Below are 19,188 nucleotides of genomic sequence, written 5' to 3'. Positions count from 1 at the left end.
ATGCTCCTTCCTCCTGGGAAGCAGCCTGAGCCCTCTACTGTGTGTCATGCAGCAGAGCAGACAGAGAGACAGGTGCACGAGTGTCCTCTCAGGGTTGTTCAGAGTCAAAGGGCTTTCTCAGCCTGCATCCAGTCCTGAAGCTGAATCTCCCAGGAAAGCAGACAGAATGGAAACGGGACATTGGGACATGCCCGACATATTGCCAATATGCCACACTATCTGCCATCAAGGTGTCAGGCTGGTTTTAAGAACTGCAAGGAAGGGTCGTTTAGGGGCTGGAGCATTGGCTGGGCTCTTCTTCTGGCTGAGCTTCCTTTGCGTTTGGATCAGACACTGGCCATCTCTCGGAATATCGGTTTCTCCAAAGTCTTTGTCCTGATTGGCTCGTAAAGAGGTCTCTGAGTTCTTGAATACCAGCCTTCCCTTCACATGCCTATCCCATGTAGATAAGAGTAAGGAACCCGGAGAAGCCAAGCCTGGTGAGGCAGGGGCTGCATTTGCCTGCTGTCCCTCTAAGGCTCACCCCAAGGCCCCACAAATAACCTGCGCACCAGTGCCAGCAGGTCCTGGGGCCCCTAGCCTGCTGGCCCTGGCATTTTGCTCCCCTGAGTAGCCTGGGTCTGTGGCCACTTGAGGCTTAGTGACCTTTGTGTGACTGTGTGACTCTGACTCTGTGAAGCCCAGGGCTCCTTTTGAGGGCTGTGGACAGGCAGATGGACCCCCTATGTACCCCTCCACTTACCCCATCTGAAATAACTCCCCCTTTGACTGAGAGAAGGGTTCGGTTTTTCCTTCTCCACAGGCAGAATGGGAGATATTGCCCCACTTGTCTTTGAACAGGGGACAGACCCAGCTTCCCAGGGGGCCTCCCTGCCCTCTGGCTCCTGCCCATCTTCAGGCAAAGGGAAAGGTAAAGAGGGGAGAGAGGCCGAGGAGGGGCGCGGCCAGAGGCGGAGAGAGCCTGCAGGAGCGCGGGGAAGGAAGATGGAGGTGCCTGGTAAAACAGCGTTCCCCCTGGAGTTGGGATCGACTAATCCACAGGCCTTTTCTTCCCACTGAAATGTGAGCATTTCAAGGGTGTGCGCTGCCCTCCCGGCCGTGAGCGCCTCTGGGGTGTGTGTGTGCGTGTGTGTGTGTGTGTGCGTGTGTGTGTGTGTGTGTGTGCGTGCGTGCCTGTGTGCGCGCGCCTTCGCCTGTGTGTGCTACTGTCGCTGTCATCACAGATGTACCCCCAGCTGTCACTCCATTGCTCCGTCTCTTTGCTCGGGCGCACACGCGTGCTCTCTCCTCCTCTCCCCTTTCTTCCTCTCTCCCGTCTGCCGCTGTCCCTCCCTCTTCCCTTCTCAGTTTGTTATTGACCCAGCAGCCCCGTCCCCTCAGCAGCGGCGGCGGCAGGCATTCCGTCTCCCCCGCGCCGTGTGCTGCGTGTCAGGTCCGCGCTCCGCTCGCGGTGGATGGGAGACGCAGTGCCCACTGTGCTCTGCTTGGCAGTGCTGTGTGGATTTCTCCGGGAATCCCAGGAGGGGCTCATTGGACGGTGCAGAGCTGCTTGATCTAAGGAGCTCGAGGTCAGGGTGAAAAACGGTGAGTGCTATGCGCCGGTGGGAAGGGGTGGAGGGTTGGTGGGGGTGCAGGGTGGCTGAGCATGGGGACTGGGTCCTGCCTTTGCTGGGTCTCTTTGCCCTGAACAGACAGCTGCTGCCACCTTCTGCTTGGGGGCGTTGATAGACCTGGGGAAAGTGCTCAAGATCAGACATCCGGACAGCCCAAAGATTCAGGACACAGGGAACTTTGACCTCACTGTGTTGGGGGTGTGAGCTAGAATCCTGCTGGGGTGGCGGAAGCTGGGAAGGACAGCGGGGAGGAGGGCAGTGCCAGGGCCAGGTGACAGGCCTGCGTGGCATGCAAACCAGTCCCGGTGGCAGGGGGAGAGCCAGCCAGCCAAGAGCCCTGTGCTGTCTGCATGCCCGGCTCAGCAGACAGCCTGAGGAAATGGGGTGCTGTGGGAAAGAGGGTGCCAGTGACAGGGCTGGTACAGAGCATGGCTCAGGATAGGGCTGGCAGCCTGGAGGCCTGTGCTGAGGCCTGGGACTAGGTCTCAGGGTCCCCGCCTCTTTCCAGGATGCCCTCAGTTGTGGGGTCGTGGCATTCAGGCAGCTGTCCTTGGGCAAGGCTGCGGAGGAGCCAGCCGCTGCTGGCTGGACGCAGGTCCGGGTTCGGGTTCGTGTAAATGTGGGGGAAGCTGCCCTAGTGGAGGTGTGGCTGGGAGTGGACGAGGGAGAAGAAACCTGCAGTTCTTCTTGGCGAGCCTGAGACCTTGCTCCTAGTCCACCCAGGCTCAGTGGGGGTTGTAGACTTGGCTTAGGAGAAGTGGGTGGTCTACAGCCAGGCCATGCCTACTTGACTTCTCGACCCCATGGGGGCATGGAAACCTTGACTTGGAGCAGGACAGACACTCCAGCAGCCCCAAGGCCCATTTTGACAATACCGAGAGAAGGGGTCTCTCCAGGAGTCCCAGCCTTCCAGCTCAGTTCCAGACAACTGCTTTGTCTTTTCCCTGAGCCGTGCAGGCCACATTTCTGGGGGTGATGGTGGTGAGGTTGGCACCTGGTTGTCAGGGCATGTTGGGCATCACCTCTCTGTGACTCAGATTGACAGCCTGCAGCTTAGATAACTACATCAGCTGGGGCAGGGGGAAGCTGAGCACGTGGAGACAGGCGGGCGGGGGAAGTCCAGCCTGGAGGGAAACCCACAGCCGCTTCCTGCTCGTCCCACCCCTCCTCCCCGCTGGCAGTCTCTGGCACTGACAACGAGGGAGACCAGGAAAGCCAGCCGGGGGTGGCAGGAGAAGGAGGGAGGGTTCTTAAGCAACCGATCTGGCTTCTTTGGGGTTTGGCTGGAAGCTGTGTCTGGGGCTCGAATGAGCAAACCTTGTTCCGTTTCCCAGGCACCAAAGCGGTGTGTGTGTGTGTGTGTGTGTGTGTGTGTGTGTGTGTGTGTGTGTAGCTGTGTTGGGGCTGCTTTGGGCTGAGTGGGCAGTGTGAGGAGGGGGCAAGGGAGTTGATGCAATTTTGGGGTATCTGGGGAGCTTTGGGGCAGGGAGAGGAGGAGTTCGAGCAGAGGCAGTCTCTCTGCTCTTAGGGCCTCCCTCCTTCTACCCCCAGCTCAGGCCTCCTCTGCTCCCACCAGCCCAGCCCTGAGCCCAGATCCATGGCCACAGGGACTCCGCAGGTCATTCGCATGGGAGAGCAGCTCCCACGAGGAGTGACTTGGGGGCTTTTCTGTTCCGCTTCCCAGAGAGTCTGTTTGGAATTGGGGATGTTTGACAAGGAAGCCAGGTGCTGGAAGCTGGGGGTGAGAACAGGGCATGCGTTTTAAAATGAACCAGGAGGGTTTGTCTGTTCCAAGCCCATGTCTGTGCCACTGGGACAGTGTGTATTATGGGGAATGAAGGGCAGAGAAGAGATAGAGAATGTTTCCTGGAAGGGCCAGACTGATGCGGCAGGTAGAGAGCCCCCCGTAAGCTCAGCCCTGTCCTCCAGGTTCCTCTCCGCCCTCCTGGGGAGGAGAGGACGCTGTCCTTGCAGCCCCAAGACATGGCTCCAGTCTCAGCCCCGCTTCTCACTAGTCTGTGGCCTTCACCTCTCTGCAGAACAAAGGCTGTGCGGAGGAGACTGCAAAGGCCCTTTCTGCTTCAAGGGTCCGTGAGTCTGGTGCTGACAGGGACCCTTGTCCTGAGTCAGAGACCTTTGACCAAAGGGAGATACCAGGGAGGGCACACGCAACAGGGCCAGGAGGCCGTCCCAGGGGTCAGAAACCCTCAAGTCAAGGCACGGTAGGCTGTGTGGCTGGGATACTTGCCTTGGGGGGGGGGGGTGATGGACATGTAGAAGCACCAGAGGAAGGGTGTAAGCGCCCGGCCTGTGGTGGCTTTGTCGGCATTTTCTAGCTGGTGTATGAGACCACTTCTGGGGCAGAGGCCCAGAGAGGTCAGGGCTCAGCACCACCCTAATCTGAGCGCCTGCGGAGAATGAGAGCAAGGCGGTCTGCTCCTTGCCTGGGGCCGGCCGAGGTGAGGCACCCCCCATCCCCCCAGAAGCAGATCCCACCCTCAGTCTCCAGGGGACGCCTCACCCACTCAGCTCGGCAGGAGCACGTGGAACCTTCTGCTCTTACTGCTGCCTCCTGTTCCCTCACTACCTCCCCACCTCCGGCTCCTCTGCAGATCCCAGCCCACCCTCCTCACCTCAGCACTCACTCTCCACCAGAAGGGTTTCAAAAAAGCCCCCTCCACTCCACTGACCAGGGCTTGGCCCCCCGGGGGGCTTTTCCCTGCTGCGTCTGTGACATTTCTGGGCAGAGGGTGGCCATCGGGAGGACCAGGCTTGCATCTCAGTCCAGCATGGCACAGTTTGCTTCTCCATCAGGAGGAGGGGAAGGACACCTGTCTCCTCGGCCCTAGTGAGAGGGTGAATGAGGAAACGCCTGTAAACTGTGCAGTGCAGTACAAATGAAAGGTCGTGTCTCCTTTTTCCTGCCTTTCCTTCCTATACCAGGAACCACCATGTGTCAGCAGATCAGGAGCAGAGCAGACCTAGAGGCCTGTAAAGGCAGCTGAGTTAGGAGCTTCGTCGCAGACCACCTGGGCCCCAAGCTGCATCCTTCTATCACCTAACTGTGGGATTTACTTAATTTCCCCTGTCTCGGTTTACCCCCTCTACAAAATGGTGTTAATAGTAATACTAACCCCAGAGAGTTGTTATAAGGACCAAGAACCCCACACACAGGTGTTCGTGGCTATGATAATGACTTCTCCCCATACAGAGGCTTCTGGAAGGAGGTTCCAATGTCAGTACCCTGCCCATCCTGCCTAGGTCACTGCCACCTCTTGGCTGGTGCCGAGACTGACCAGCATGGCCTCCTGGGAGGTGCCATGGTCTGCTGGGAGAGAAATGATCTAGTCCAGGGCTTCTCGAACTTAAATATGCATGCAAACTATCTGCATCTTGATAAAATGCTGATTCTGATTCAGTTGGCCAGGGCGGGGCCCAAGATTCTGCATTTCTAAGATGTTCCTAGGTGAGCTCATGCTGCCAGTCCGTGGACCAAACTGAGTGGCAAAGGGGTAGCACACACAGCCCCCGTATTTCTGGTTCTCAGGGGGTTCCCCACTTGACTGCTTTTAGCTCCTCAGCCCCATCCTCCAATCCTGGTTCTCCCAGCAAAGCCCGTTGAAGGAGGCCCAGGGTCCCTGCGGGGCCGCCCCTTTCCTCTTGTATCTCTGTCTCTGGAACTGGGACAAAAAGGTCCATGAGGACTGGGAGCAGGTCTAGCTTCCAGAGCCACAAGGCTGTGGGACTTCAAGCAGGACATCTTGTTGGCAGGACCCCCTGACTCTCTCTCCAACCCCCATTTTCTACCCTGGGTGGGGACAGCCCGCCCAGATGGCGTTAATTTATTCCAGCAGCCGGCCAGCACCTGCTGAAGCAGCTGCTCTCCAAGCTTCCTAATGTAGGTCATCTCCTTCCTAATGAGGCTGGGTACTTCTGGGAGTGGGAAGGGGTCTTTTGATTGGAGGTGTGCTGGTGGGCGGAAGGCCAAGGAGATAGGAAGTGCTGGGCTCAAGCCCATATCTCCCCAAGGGTCACTTCTCTGCTGCCCAAGGAGGCAGGGTCAGCTCTCCAGGGAACACAGGTCCCCCCATGGACCTGGGGGCCTTGTTTCTATCACATTTCTCCAGAGATACTAGGGTCGACATTGCAAGGTGCCACCTGTGGCTCTACGTCTTGGCCACTTGCCTGGCTTGCTTCATACGCGACATCATTCAAGGCAGGGGATGCAGCATCAGGACCTGCACTCGGGCCCACCATCTCCACTGAGTACTGCTTACTGGTCAACTCCTTGGTTCATGTCGATGGGGACACGGAGTCTGGGAAAGGTTGGAGGGGGTGGAATGGGAAGCCTGCTTGAAAGAGGAGGCTCAGGTGGAAATAGGGCCTGGGCTCAAGTGAGGGGGGGTTCTCTGCCACCTGCCTCCCTGCAGGAAACAGGATAGAGTGGGAGCAGAAGGCTGGATTGGGAACCCAGCTCTGTGTGGGTCTGAGCAGAGAACATGTCCTGTGTTAGGGACTTGTAAGGGTTTGCTTTAGATCTTACTTCTAGACTGGAGGTGTCTCTGTACACCTGTCTGCTGGGGGTTTTGGGGGAACTTCCAGGTGTCTTACTTAGACGCCGGAATGTTGGATCTGAGGAGTGCTGGGGGGCTGCCAGCAGGGCGTACACGTGTGCACACGTGTGTGTGTGTGTGTTAGCACGTGCCTAACCGCATGACTGTGGGTTTGTGTTTGCATCACGTGCTGTGTTGGGAGCTCCAAGCACGTGTCTGGGAGCCTGTGTGCACCCTGCTTTGTGCTCACATAAGTATCTTCCCACAGGGGCCATGCTGGGTGACAGTCACCAGGGAGTGGATGAGCAGCCAGGCTCAGAGGCCTGTGATTCTATCCCTGACTTACTGTGTGACCTTGGGCAAGCTGGTCATTGTCTCCTTGCCTTGGGTGGCCGCTGACCTGCCTAATATAGTGTGGGCGCTATGAGCTCTTGGTATGAAGGTTTTTGCTGGTGCAGGACATTGTTCCGGGGGTTGGAGGGGGTGTGTACTGCTGCCTGTGATGGAGGTCAGTGAAGGCTGTGTGTGTGAACACACCCTGCAGTGAGCATCACGATGGCCCACAGTCCTGGCGCGGGCTCAGGAGTGCAGCCATGTACTCAGGAAGAGAGAAGCAGGCCCATGTGTGAGGTTCGTGGGATCACGAAGATGTTTGATAGGCCCGCGGCAAGCTGCTGCTATTTCCTCACAGCTATCATGGGTTCAAGTCCAAGTTGGGTGTATTCACCTGAATTAACTTCTTAAGCAATTTGTGTACTAAATATAGTTAATGTTAATTCTCCTCCCTTAATTAGACTGATCCTCATAAATATTCCACCCATTAAGTATTACTGTCATCACGTTTAGAGCTAAGATAACGGAGGCCCAGAGCGTTTATGCTGTTTGTTTACGGTAGGTAGCATGGCTAGGGGATGACCTGACAGGGATTCGAACCCAGAGCCTTTCCTGACTGGGCGTCTGAGCCAGGGTGGCGCTGGGGCCTGGCTCTAGCAGAGGAGCTGGTGAACGACACCTGAGCTACTCTGACCATCTCCCCCTCGCCTCAGCCCAGGGCCTTGGGGTCCATCCGGGAAGCCGGAAGCCGTGTGGAGACTGGGATGCTCCCCACACCCCACATCTGAGCCCGGGTGTTGAGGCGCACTCTGCCAGCCCCGGTATGGCCTTCCTAACCCGGAGCCTTCCTGATGTGGCTGGGGGCTGGAGAGGACAGACAAGCGGAGGGCAGACAGAGCCCCTCCCCCCTCCGCAGGCTGCCCTTGCTGGGAGCACAGCTGACGTCCCATGGGGGCTGCTGTGTTCCAAGTGGGTTCTGCCGCCCTCTGGGAGACAGCTGCAACCAAGGGGGTGGGGGAGAGAGGTGATGAGAGATGGCAGGAGCTGCAGCAGGACCCTAAATGCCTGAGGGAAACCCCGCTTCACCCAAGATTTCAGAGCTGAACGCGCTAGTTTTCCAGCAGCTCTTCCACCTCCTCAGCTGTCTGCTTAACTCTGCCACTGGCTCCTCAGGCTCCCAGAATTACCCGGGCCTGTGGGAGGGGAAAGAGGGGCACTGCAACCAGGAATCACCCAGGGGTGACTCAGGCAACTAAGGAAGGCCGAGCTGCGGGAGCCAGGCAGGGGCAGAAGGCTGGCAGCACAGCGCCTTCGGGAGCAGCGGGAGGCCGCGCTGTCGGCAGTCCCCCCTCCCCCATCCCATTCGCCACCTTTCCCTGTGCCAGCCGCAGTGGCGACCATCACAGTCCCCTTTCACACCCTCTGATGGGAGGCTCTGGGCTCCATCTAAGGGCCCTTGGCCATATCCAGAAGGAAATGGGGAGCAGAGGAGGGCTAGTGCCCCACTTACAGGTCATTGGGTTAAGGCAGGGCAGGTCCTCGAGACCCTAGAAAGGGCGAGTCCTCTCTGGAAGAGAAATCGGCTTCTGCGTCCCCTGTCCTGCTCCTTCTGGTCTACGATCTCACCCTCTCCTGTGTATCCCTGTTTCCTCCAGGAGCAGCTGCTGCAGCATGAACCCCTGAGCCAGTGAGTCTATTATAGACCGGCGGGCGGAAGACAAGCACCGGGACTCACTTCTCAGGCGAAGGTGGAGGGGGGGCAGGCAGAGTCTGCGGAGGGCGCGTCTGACCCAGCGGCGGAGTCTGCGGAGCGCCTGCTCTCTGCCTTCTCGGCGGCCATGGTAAGAGCTGCAGTGGGACTGTGAACAGTGTGGCCTGTGGCCTTACTCTGCTTACCTAGCAGAGGCATCTCTCAGTTTCCCTACGTGGATGGAAAAGCTCAGACACAGAGGAGGCCATATAGCTCTGCAAACATCTTAGAGATCAACGGCTCAGAGAGGCAACAGGAGGCGGGGGGAGGCTGAGGGCAGGGACACTGGGGAGAGTCTGGGGCGATTCTTGCATCTCACAGCCCAGAGCTCAGCACTGGGCCTCAGAATGAGGGCTCCTGGGGATGCCTGAGCCTGCCCCTCCACGCCACCTCCAGTCAACCCAAGAGAGGGTGAAGGTTTCCTGGCTTCTCTGACCACTCAGCCCTCTTCCGACCTGCACCCAGGGTGTTATAACTGAGAACAAGAGAGGGAATGACAGGAGTGTAAAGGGACACCGGGGCCCTCTCCCTAACCCCTGGCTGGACAGGCCTCGAATGCCTGCTTCCACTCAGGTCTCTCTCTCTCTCTCTCAGGACTGACAGGTAGCGCATACCAAGGGGCTCCTCTGTTCCCAGAGGTTCAGGGCCGTGAGAGCTGAGGCATTCACCATGCTGGCACTGGGCAGTGGCCCCAAGCAGAGGACCAGGCTGGCCCTGCAGTGGAGGCAGATTTCCTGTGAGTACGGGATCCGGGCAGTGGGGCAGGCTTGGCTCGCAGCGAGGCATCTGGGCTGCAGGAAGGTCTGAGACAGATCTTCCCAGGAGACCCAAGGCCTGGCTTACCCTCTACTGGCATCTGTGTCAGCTAAAGAAATAGTTGCTGCTGGGAGTTAGATCCGGAGCTGGAGGCCATGACAGGTGGTTCCGTCTCCCTAGGTCGGTCTATTCCTGAACCCAGGAAGTGCACCCCACACCCCCAGCGGTCCTAGTGTGTGGGAGCCCTGTTGCCCTAATGGTGAGCCTCCCTCTTGTCTTGCCTGGACCATCTGCTGACTGAACCTGGAGACCTCCCCCCATGCCTCCACTTTCCCAGCTCTGAAATGGAAGGAACCAGGGGTTTCTTGGGATGTGGTGCTGGAAGGGACTTTAGGGATCAGCTTCAACCCCTTCTTCTGTGTGTGAGAAAACAAGACCTCTCCATTTCCCATGAGGGAATGCATCAGGGAACTTACAAAATTGTCAGAGTGAAAGGAGCCTGAGAATTCTCTTTATGTGAGGTAAAGGAGCAAGGTCAATGAGGACCGCTTTGCCCAGGCTATGTGGTAAGAGGTAAGAAACGGTCCTGAGGGACATTATCCTGTCTAACTTCTCCCCTTGCACGATCAGCCTTGTCAGGCAGCTGCCCCACAACATAAACAGTCTGAATAATTCACCATGTGAGAGCGGCTGATTCCCAAGCAACTCAGATCCCCTTTCAACCTCATTCTAGAACCACTCGGCACTTCACAGTACAAAACTTTTTTTTTTTTTTTTTTTTTTTTTTTGTCACTAGGGTTTTATGTCACTATGAATTTCTTGGGGGTGGGGGAATAGTGGTCTCTAGTTATATGGAAAGGTTGAGAGGGAAGCTGGATGAGTTGAATTTTTTTCTAAGGAAAGTGAAGTCTGAAGAATGTTGATTTTCAAATAGCATGGAGCGGGGCAGTGTGGGGCAGGCTGACCCAGCAGCAGGTGGGCTCAGAGGGGTGAGAGGGTGAGAAGTAGCAGCAGGTGCCCCTACATGGCCAGGAAGGCGCTCCGGTTGGCTCCCATGCCATGCCTGTGTGCATGTCCCTTCAAGAACCAGGAGGCTCAGGTGTCAGCCTTGCAGTGTGGCTTTCAGCTGTCATTGATCCTCCAGGCAGAGGAGGGATACAGCCCCATCGTGTTCCTTCAAATTCTGCCCTTTGGAACACCAGACAACCAGACAGCTACCAGAACAGACTCAGACCATCCCATCTGTGCACCCAGGTTGGGGTGGCTACAGCTTCTTTGGGTGGGGTCAACTGAGTCATGGGCTTAGTCTGAACAGTGCCATAATTTCTCTGGCTGGGGTCCTTCCTGTGGGCTTAGTGGGACTGACTAGGTGCAGCTGAGCTATTTTGAGCTCATTTCTTTTCTCTTTCATAGTGAGCAGGCTTCTCTGATACGCAGGAGGACAGTTAAGGGGGTTCTGCAGTCAGTCTCATCCAGGGCTGTTGGACAAGAGAATGACCTGCATGTTATGATTGTTCTGAGTACTCTCCCCACCCCCAGCCCACCAGCCCTTCTGCAGGCTGGGCCCAGTGCTTGCTACTCAGAAGGTCCCGGGCAAAATGTGGAGCCATGAAAGGTGCGCTGCCAAAGGATCTGTCTTGCAGAAATGCTATCCTGCAGCCCTAAGAAACAGGAGCTCAAGTTACGGACATGGATGGCTTTAGAATGAGAATAAATATAAACTAGTCTTAGGCCCCATGATTCACAGTGGCTCAGGCCCAAGTATTCTTCAACATAGAAGTGGAATCGTGCATCTTATTCTCATCATTTGCACAGTGGCCTCTGGAGCGAACCCTGGGTGGCTGGGCTCCTGCTGGTCCTCACACTAAGTCGCCAGCTCCATGCTGGATGTGGGACTCATGTAGCTCTGACACACTAAGAGGTCGTAGGGGCAGCGTTGGAGTGTCCTTTTGTGCACTCCTTCCATGCATGGCACGTATTAGCTTAGTGAAGGTCCAGGTTGGGGGTGGGGGTGCAGAGGGAGTGGAAGCATCAGTGTGGCCATTTTCTTTTGGAAAGGGAACCTTTCTCTTGGCAGTGACACTAGGAGAGGAGCACAGGAGCAGGATTCTCTGACATCCTCATGTCCTTAATTTTGTCAACGTCTGTGGTGTCAGTGGGGCCCAAGCTTCAAAGATCAGCTGTGGAGGCCACATGAGATTAGGCATCTCTGTGGGCCGGCCTTGCTTGTCCTCTGGACTCAGGCTTGCCATTCTGCAGGATCACGCTCTAAGAGCGATCTCTTCGTCAGATGTGCTGTGAGGCGAGGAGCCCCGCTGATGCCGTGGGATGTCCATTAACACAGAAGAGCTTATCTTTTTATATGATCAATAAATGTTTGTGCATTGATCGTGGCTTGGATCAAAGGAGATAAAGCCAAGAGGCCATTATGATATGAACTAGTGAGGAGGGAATAGAGGCAGGAGGCAGTAACCCCTGCCTGCCATTTTCTTTTCTCCTGTCCGCCCACCCCCTAACCCCCACCCCTCCAGGGATCACCTGCTGGATTGCCCTGTATGCTGTGGAGACCCTCTCTGCCTGCCCTTTTTCCTGTAAGTGTGACACTAGAAGCCTGGAGGTGGATTGCAGTGGTCTAGGTCTCACCATGGTGCCCCCGGATTTGCCGGCTGCCACCCGAACCCTCTTGCTCTTGAACAACAAGCTGAGTTCTCTGCCAAGCTGGGCTTTCGCCAATCTGTCCAGCCTGCAGAGATTGGACCTGTCCAACAACTTCCTGGACCAGCTGCCTCGCTCCGTTTTTGGGGACCTGACGAATCTGACGGAGCTGCAGCTGCGCAATAACAGCATCAGGACCCTGGACAGGGACCTGCTGCAGCACTCGCCCCTGCTCCGCCACCTGGATCTGTCCCTCAATGGCCTGGCCCAGCTGCCCCCTGGCCTTTTTGACAGACTTCCAGCTCTACGCTCCCTATCACTGCGCTCCAACCGCCTGCAGAACCTGGACCGGCTGACATTTGAACCCCTAGTGAGCCTGCAGCTGCTGCAGGTTGGGGACAACCCCTGGGAGTGTGACTGTAACTTGCGTGATTTTAAGCACTGGATGGAGTGGTTCTCCTATCGAGGTGAGTACAGGCAGCCCTGCCTGGGTATGAGAAATTGGCAGGTCACCCCTGGCCCAACAGTTCCCGGAGGCTGGGCACTGACTCAGGATCGAGGTCAGGGGGACAAGAGGGTGGCCCTGCCTCTCCACCAGCCAGGCTGGAAGAGTCCCAGCTGACCTCCAAATGGTCAGCGGGGCAGAGAGGCCCTGGTGCTGCGCTCCCACCCCCCGCTGCTCCCTTTTCTTCTCTGTGCTCCCCTCCCCACTGCCGTCCCTTCTCTTCTCATGTCTTTCAGCCGGACTCACTATAACTTGATCCCACTTTGGTGGGTTTCATGAGGGAACTTAAAGACACAGTGTAATTTTTCTCTGCATCCCACTAGGTATGGCTCTGGGCTTCCTGAGCATGGAAGAAGGAGGAAGAAAACCCACCATTCTTCTTTTGAATATAGCAATCTCTTAAATGTCCATGGTTTCAGGAGGGTGGAATATAGTTCAAATCCACAGAAAGAATGAAATTTTCATTTTGATGATGATCTCAACTCTCCAAAGAACTTTTGTTATTAAAGCTTTTAATAAGAAGCCAAGTGGCTGAGGTTTTCCTTTCTTTCCACTCCCCCTTTCGTGAACTAGGAAAGTTCTGTAATGACCTATGGAGTGATGAAGTGAGATGGAAAGGAAGGGCAAAGAAGTAAGCAGAGTGGCTAGAAGTGCCAGATCTACGTTTGACTTGTGGCTCTTCTATTTACTAGCTGTGTGATCTTGAGAAAGTTGATTAACTTCTCTGTGGCAGGGCTCTCATCTGTGAAATGGAGTGAATAACAATATCTCTCTCATAGAATCATTGTGAGGATTAAATAGGTAATACATGCAAAGTGTCTTAAAAGTACTCAGGTTTAAGTAAGTCCTCAATAAAACTTACTCATTTATTTGTTTATTTGCTAATAGTAGTCATAATATTAAATAAACTTAATAAGACACAGTTTGATGCTCAGCATGAGGTAGATGCTTGAGGAATATTTGCTGAATGAATCAATGTCAAAACTCTTTGTGAAAAGAATGCTAATGCTTTTCGTCAAAGTCTTACTTGTTTCATTTCATATCCAGCTACAATCTCAATTATTTGCACGATATTCTCATGTGTTAGTTATTAAAAACCTTTTCCACACTAAAAGTGCCATAAAATGTTAGCCACTATGATAATTTCTTCCATTTTTGTGAGTGGGGAAATAATAATTAATACTTGAACAGTTCCCAGTATATAGCTATCTTTTCGTGTACGTTATCTATTTCAATCCTCATAGCTAATTGGGTTAGCCTTCATATTTTACAGTCGAGAAAACTAAGGACCAGGGACAATTACATACATTAAATAATTTGCATGAGATCACATAGCCAGGATTCACCTTCAGGTCTCTGGAGCAGGAAGACAAGGTTGCTCCCACGTCAACACCCAGCTCCTGCCCACACAAAGGCGGCCCTGGACACAGTTCGCTAGATCACCCAGGCAGTCAGTGGCATAAGGGCGCTAGAGGCTGAGTTTCTTCAGACCCAGACCGATGTGTTACCCTTAGGGAACATCCTTGCCCTTTCATATAGTCAACTGGAACTAAACCCTCAGAACAAAAGAGCATTGAGTGGGAATGCATATTTTCAGAACTTTTCAATAATAGTGTTATTTTCGACCTTGTACTCTTTAAAAAAAATCCTTAGCTGTTTTTATTGGCATCCTGGGAAAAGATTAATGCCTATTGTATGCAACATCTGGGCTGGGAGAAGGAACTGGCAGTGAAGAGGTAACAGGAGCAGATTCCATTCTCAGGGGTTCTATTGCCTGCATCTAGACTGGTAGCTGAAAGAGGGCCAAGATCTGATTCTGACTTCCCAAGGGGTGTCTGGGCAGCTTATTCTCCTTAGCTACCCTCTCTCTCCCCCCACTGTGTTCTGTATCTCCATCCCCCATTATGGAGCCTGGTTTCCTCATCATCATGGTGAAGGTGTGCACCCATCACTGCCCACCCTCCCACCCCCCACCCCATTAACAATGGCTTCTCACCTTTGCCCTCACTGGTCTTCAAGAATCCCGGCCCCCCCCCCCACCAAGATGCCTCTGCACTCAGGGATGCTGTGGGTGGGGTGCCAGTGAGGCCACTGTATAGCTCTAAAGAGGAAAAGGAAAACGCTCTTGCACAACCCTTTTTCTCTAAACTCCAGGTGCTCTTAGGCAACTAAAAGATCCTGCATGGAAGAGTGGTGGCTTTTGGCTTTTGTCCTTTTGGGGAGAGGGAAGAGCCCTGGGAGATATGATACTCTGTTGAACATAGTGCCCCGGGTTTAGGAATGGGTAGTAAGCAGGCAGATTTAGGGACAAGGAGAGCAGCCAAACAGTCTGGCAGGGCACTTTGCACACTCTTTACACTGACAACTCTTTCTGGAGCACCTCCACATGTCAGCATTGTCTCACCCCCATGGGTGAGACACTTCGACTTTGGAGCTGGTAGGTGTGACAGAAATGATTGTGTGCTTCTCTATAAAGTGGGAAACATGACAATATCCATTGTATATGGCTTTTGCACAGATTAAATGATGTGATATATGTGCCTCACTGACCATAGTACTTGGCTTAATAGATACTAGTTTCCCTCCTCTTATCCATGTGATCCCAGGACTGACTGCATCACTGATAGAAACTGGACCTTCTGGGCCTTCCATTTTGGGGACTTGGAGATGGGGAGAGGGAGTCCAGCTTCTGAATGCCTGGTCAGCCCTTTCTTTTTTCTCTCCTGATGCAGGGGGGCGCCTGGACCAGCTTGCCTGCACCCTACCCAAGGAGCTGAGGGGGAAGGATATGCGCATGGTCCCCATGGAGATGTTCAACTATTGCTCCCAGTTGGAGGATGAGAATAGCTCAGCTGGGCTGGATAGTCCTGGGCCACCCTGTACCAAAGCCAGCCCAGAACCTGTGAAGCCCAAGCCAGGGGCTGAGCCAGAGCCAGAGCCCAGCACAGCCTGCCCTCAGAAGCAGAGGTACCGGCCAGTGAGTGTGCGTCGAGCCATTGGCACCGTGATTATTGCTGGGGTTGTCTGCGGCATCGTCTGCATCATGATGGTGGTAGCTGCTGCCTATGGCTGCATCTATGCCTCCCTCATGGCCAAGTACCACCGGGAGCTCAAGAAGCGCCAGCCCCTCATGGGGGACCCAGAGGGTGAGCATGAAGACCAGAAGCAGATCTCCTCTGTGGCATGAGAGCCCAGCCCCACCTGGCCTAGGTAGGAAGGGCAGGGAGAGCGCATGGGGATTGCTCCAGGAAGGGCTGGCACGTCCTCTGTCACAGGCCCCAGCTCCACTTTCCTCCCAGCCCTCCAGCAAACCAGCCACAGCGTGGACTTCTCAGTCTCCATGGCAGCCGCCGCTGTTGTGCTGAAGGTTCTTGCCGATGCTCCTCTCTGGGATACCAAATCTTTGGAACACTTGGGGGATCTCCTTGAGCTTCTGGACATGTGTGCAATCGGAGGCTTCTGGGCTGAGCATTCCCATTGCCCTTCCTATCCTGGGTGTGGTCACAGCTAGGTGACTCTCCTTACCTCTTGCTTGACCCCCTTCACCTGAATTTAGGGGCTGGGGAGGAATTGATATGAGGGGCTAGAGTCCATTTCTGTGATTCTCTTCTAAGCCAGGAAGATATTCTTAACCACCCTTTAGTGTGAAAGTTGGGTCCAGCCTGCAAGTACTGGTACTAATGTGCAATCACATCAACCCTCTCATCTGAACCCAGCACTTAGAAACACAACGCTGTGATTATAATACTCCCTTGGCTGAAGCCATTATGTCCCTATATCTGCTCGAGACCACACCTACTACACTGCTCCTGGATTCACTAATTCACTCTCAAACTCATAGCATCATCAGGGAAATCATATTGATTGAAAAAAATCTCACACACGCGTGCACACACAGTTACACAGAGACAGAGGGCATGAGGACTTAGGGAACGGAAACAAGTTTCCCCCTTGGGTCTCTAGCCCTCAGACCACAGATCCTTCTGCTTTCTTACTGCAATCTTTTTGAGTCAACGGGGGGAGAAACCCAAACCGACAACACAGGATGCCTTTGAGATCCTCTAAAGTGGGCCAAGTGGATGTGCCTGCCTGTCACCATGGTAACCCTCTCACACCTGTCCTGCTGGGTTTTCCAGGGACAGCAGCCCAGAGACCTTGAGGCTGCAGCGTGTGTGATGGCAGCCTCCTGAGAGCCCAGCACTGCCTAAGTGCATCGTCACTGCCAGGCCCTGTGGGGACACCCACCGATTCCATTCCCATAGCCTGCAGCCCAAGAATCATGACTCTGTACCTCTTACCCTTCCATCTTCAGCATCCCTGGGCCTGTGACCCCCGGTGGGGACTGGGCCATGCTCTGTGCTTGGTGGCATCTTAGGAAAGCAGGTGGCCTTCGCCAAAGCTCACTGCCTGCCAACATCTCCCAAACAGACGCAGGAGCAGGGAGAGGACTGCCTCACTCTGCTCAGAAGCTTTGGTGAAGGGGCTCCCTTTCTCAGGGTGTGGTCTGCTCAGTCTGGCTTCCCAGAGTTTTTCATTGCACCTGGACTGGAGTCCCAACCAGAGCATGGGCCAGGGGTCCTGTCTGTTCTTTACCTGGAACCTACACAAAAGGGGCAGAGTCCTTGTTTACAAGGCTGAGGCAGTGGCAGTGAGAAGAGTGCTGTGCAGGGTTTCAAGGTCACTTGGCCTCTTTGCTAGGTCTGCCCCTCCGCAGGAGTCTGATCTGGTGAGTATGAGGTCTCCCTCTGCCTGACACTGGTTTTCCCATGGTTCACTGAGGGGCGAGAGGCATCCTGGCTGGGTTCTGGTTCTAAGACAGGGGTCTCAATGATGAACCAGAAACAGGCTGCTAGAACAAAGAAGCCCAGAGGAAGGACAGGAAAGGACAGGGCAGGCCCAGCTCGCTCTGCACCCCTCCACCCTTCCACCTCATAGAGAAGGATGGTCGGGGGAGGAGGCCATTTTCAGTGGTGAGGGGTGGGAAGAGGGAGCCCCCCCAGGCTGCTAAATGCCTCCCCTGAGCTGGAGGCAGTCTTCCTTCTTTTGGTCTGCCAGCTGAAACTAGACCTAGGGATGTCCTACAGGGGAAGCGGGGAGGGGCGGGCATTGTCCACGGTCGCATCTGCATCCTGAGACAGAAGATTTTTAAAGGCAAAATTATATTTCTGGTTTGTTGTTTCAGAAGACCAATAAAGACTGTATTTTCCTATGTACTTCCTGGTTTCCTTAGGTGGGGAGGGGATGTGGGTGCTGGGGGAGTGGCTTCCTGCCCACTCACTTCCCAAGCAGATGTGCAAAGTGCTGCCGGGTGTCACCCCAATGTCCAGTACTCCATAAAAGAAGTGGGAGCCTCCTGCCCGCGGCCTCGCCTTAGGGAGCCACTGGGAGAGAGTGGAGGGCCAAGTTCTGGATTAGAACAGATGGTACAGCTGAGCCCGGCAAGCTCACCCATGTGCTGGCCTGACAGCAGGATATGCGGGCCTCGGGCTGCTGGCTGTGAAGTGAAGAGGTGGAGGTGCAGACCCATCGCTGCTCTGTGCCCTGGGGATGCTCAATCACCCTAGCTCAGTGAACCTGCCCTGGCAGCCAAGGACAGATGGGCCCATGAGACAGGAAGGCATACATCTGCCCAGGGGACCCCACTGTGTAATAGAGGGTGGGGGAGGGCTCCCTAAGAGTGGGTAAGGGACTTCTCTGCTGACTGAGTTTCATCAGCTTCGGTGAGGTTAAGGAGTTTGCTGACCTAAAAGAGGAGCCCATTTCACCTATTACCACCTGGCACTTTCAAGACCAACTTTAGCAACAGGCAGATGACACTCCGGGTTTACAGACAGGATCCCTTCATAGGGCTCAGTAGGCAGGGAATCAGGCTTACAGACTGGAGTGCTGGGGCTGGGGCGACCAGGAGAGGAGATGGGTGAGAGAGTGAGGCCAGGGTTGCTTGTCCACCCAAAGCCCAAGTGACCCACCTCCAGGCCTGGACTAGCCTCTGGCTGACTGGGCCGGGCTATATGTTCTGTTGTCTTCGGAAACCAAAGTGGAATTTTCCCCTTCCCAGGAGGCTTCCTTCCGATGGCACCCCAGTGAGCCAGGAGCAAACCCCAGGGAGAAGAGAACCCCCAGGGTCTCCATTCCTGGAGCTCTGCTGGGCTCCTGGCAGAACTAAGCTGTTCCTCTTTCTAGGTGGTGATTACTGTGGGGTGTTGCCCCCCTGTAGCCCTAACAGTTATGGCAGGCCTGAGAACGAAGGCTTTCCTAAGCCCCACTGCAGAAGCAGAGGACAGGGTCGCTCATGAGCCTGGCACAGGTCTGGGCAATGCAATGACATTACTCAGGTCATCGTCCTGAGGACAGATATAAGGCCCGACAGTGAGGCCTGTTCATATGTGGGCAGAACTCTAAAGAGAGGCACCTCATGCTGCTCCAGACGGCAGGCCTACTAAGTGAAGGTCTCTGTCAGGGGCACATGTGTATTGTAGGACACATGCTAGAGAAACACACTTGCAGATTACGGTGCCATCATCATTCTGTTTGGCAATGTTCCCCAACGAGGGCCTGGAGGGCATGGAGGATCAGAAATAGATCCTGATAGAAGAGTTAGATTTCTAGCTTAGAGATAAAAATGACCCCTCCTCATTCATCTGCCCTCCTGTATGAACCCACGGCATAATACACACATTTCCTGGCCGGCAGCTGGCCTCCGCAGCTGGTCCAGGTGCCCTTTCCTCCTTGCTCAGAGCACAAAATCACACATGCAGCCTGCCCATCAGACACCATGCTCACCCAGCTCACATGCACATAGCGCCACCAGTTTCCAAGGGACAGAACTGCCAGGATCACAAATAAGCTGCCGACTCTGCCTTGTACTGCAGGCCCCCACTAGTCGCAGGATCAGGGAGGCTGAGTCATAAGCCAGGGAGAGGAAATTACAAAAGGAGACCAGAAAAAAATAATTGAAGTATAAGGTCTCTAGTGCCTCATCCTTTTCGTGTCACATCTATGAGCCCCAGAGCGTCAGAGGGA

The 19,188-nt window shown here is 54.8% G+C and overlaps 2 protein-coding genes across 5 annotated transcripts in view; one reads left to right on the top strand and one right to left on the bottom strand.

Annotated features, from left to right (window-relative positions):
* The window catches only part of CACNA2D4 (calcium voltage-gated channel auxiliary subunit alpha2delta 4), a 112,210-nt gene that overhangs the window by 22,953 nt on the left and 70,069 nt on the right, over nt 1–19,188 (bottom strand). The window lies entirely within an intron of this gene.
* Nucleotides 902–17,378, top strand: LRTM2 (leucine rich repeats and transmembrane domains 2). 4 transcript variants are annotated; one of them, XM_016125951.2, is made up of 6 exons: nt 902–1,062; nt 1,492–1,584; nt 8,155–8,340; nt 8,844–8,985; nt 11,537–12,127; nt 14,898–17,378. In XM_016125951.2, the coding sequence occupies exons 4-6, from the start codon at nt 8,919–8,921 to the stop codon at nt 15,350–15,352; spliced, it is 1,113 nt and encodes a 370-aa protein (XP_015981437.2). In that variant the 5' UTR covers nt 902–1,062; nt 1,492–1,584; nt 8,155–8,340; nt 8,844–8,918; the 3' UTR covers nt 15,353–17,378. The 4 variants fall into 4 exon arrangements, with proteins under 4 accessions (XP_015981437.2, XP_015981447.2, XP_015981455.2 ...); XM_016125961.2 differs by lacking the exon at nt 1,492–1,584; XM_016125969.2 differs by lacking the exons at nt 902–1,062; nt 1,492–1,584 and adding an exon at nt 1,624–5,879.

Source organism: Rousettus aegyptiacus, unplaced genomic scaffold (genome assembly GCF_014176215.1).
Source record: "Rousettus aegyptiacus isolate mRouAeg1 unplaced genomic scaffold, mRouAeg1.p scaffold_m13_p_2, whole genome shotgun sequence".
NCBI classification, from domain to species: domain Eukaryota; kingdom Metazoa; phylum Chordata; class Mammalia; order Chiroptera; family Pteropodidae; genus Rousettus; species Rousettus aegyptiacus.
The sequence above is the reverse complement of the archived record's forward strand: the minus strand, read 5'-3'. Positions and strand labels throughout refer to the sequence as shown.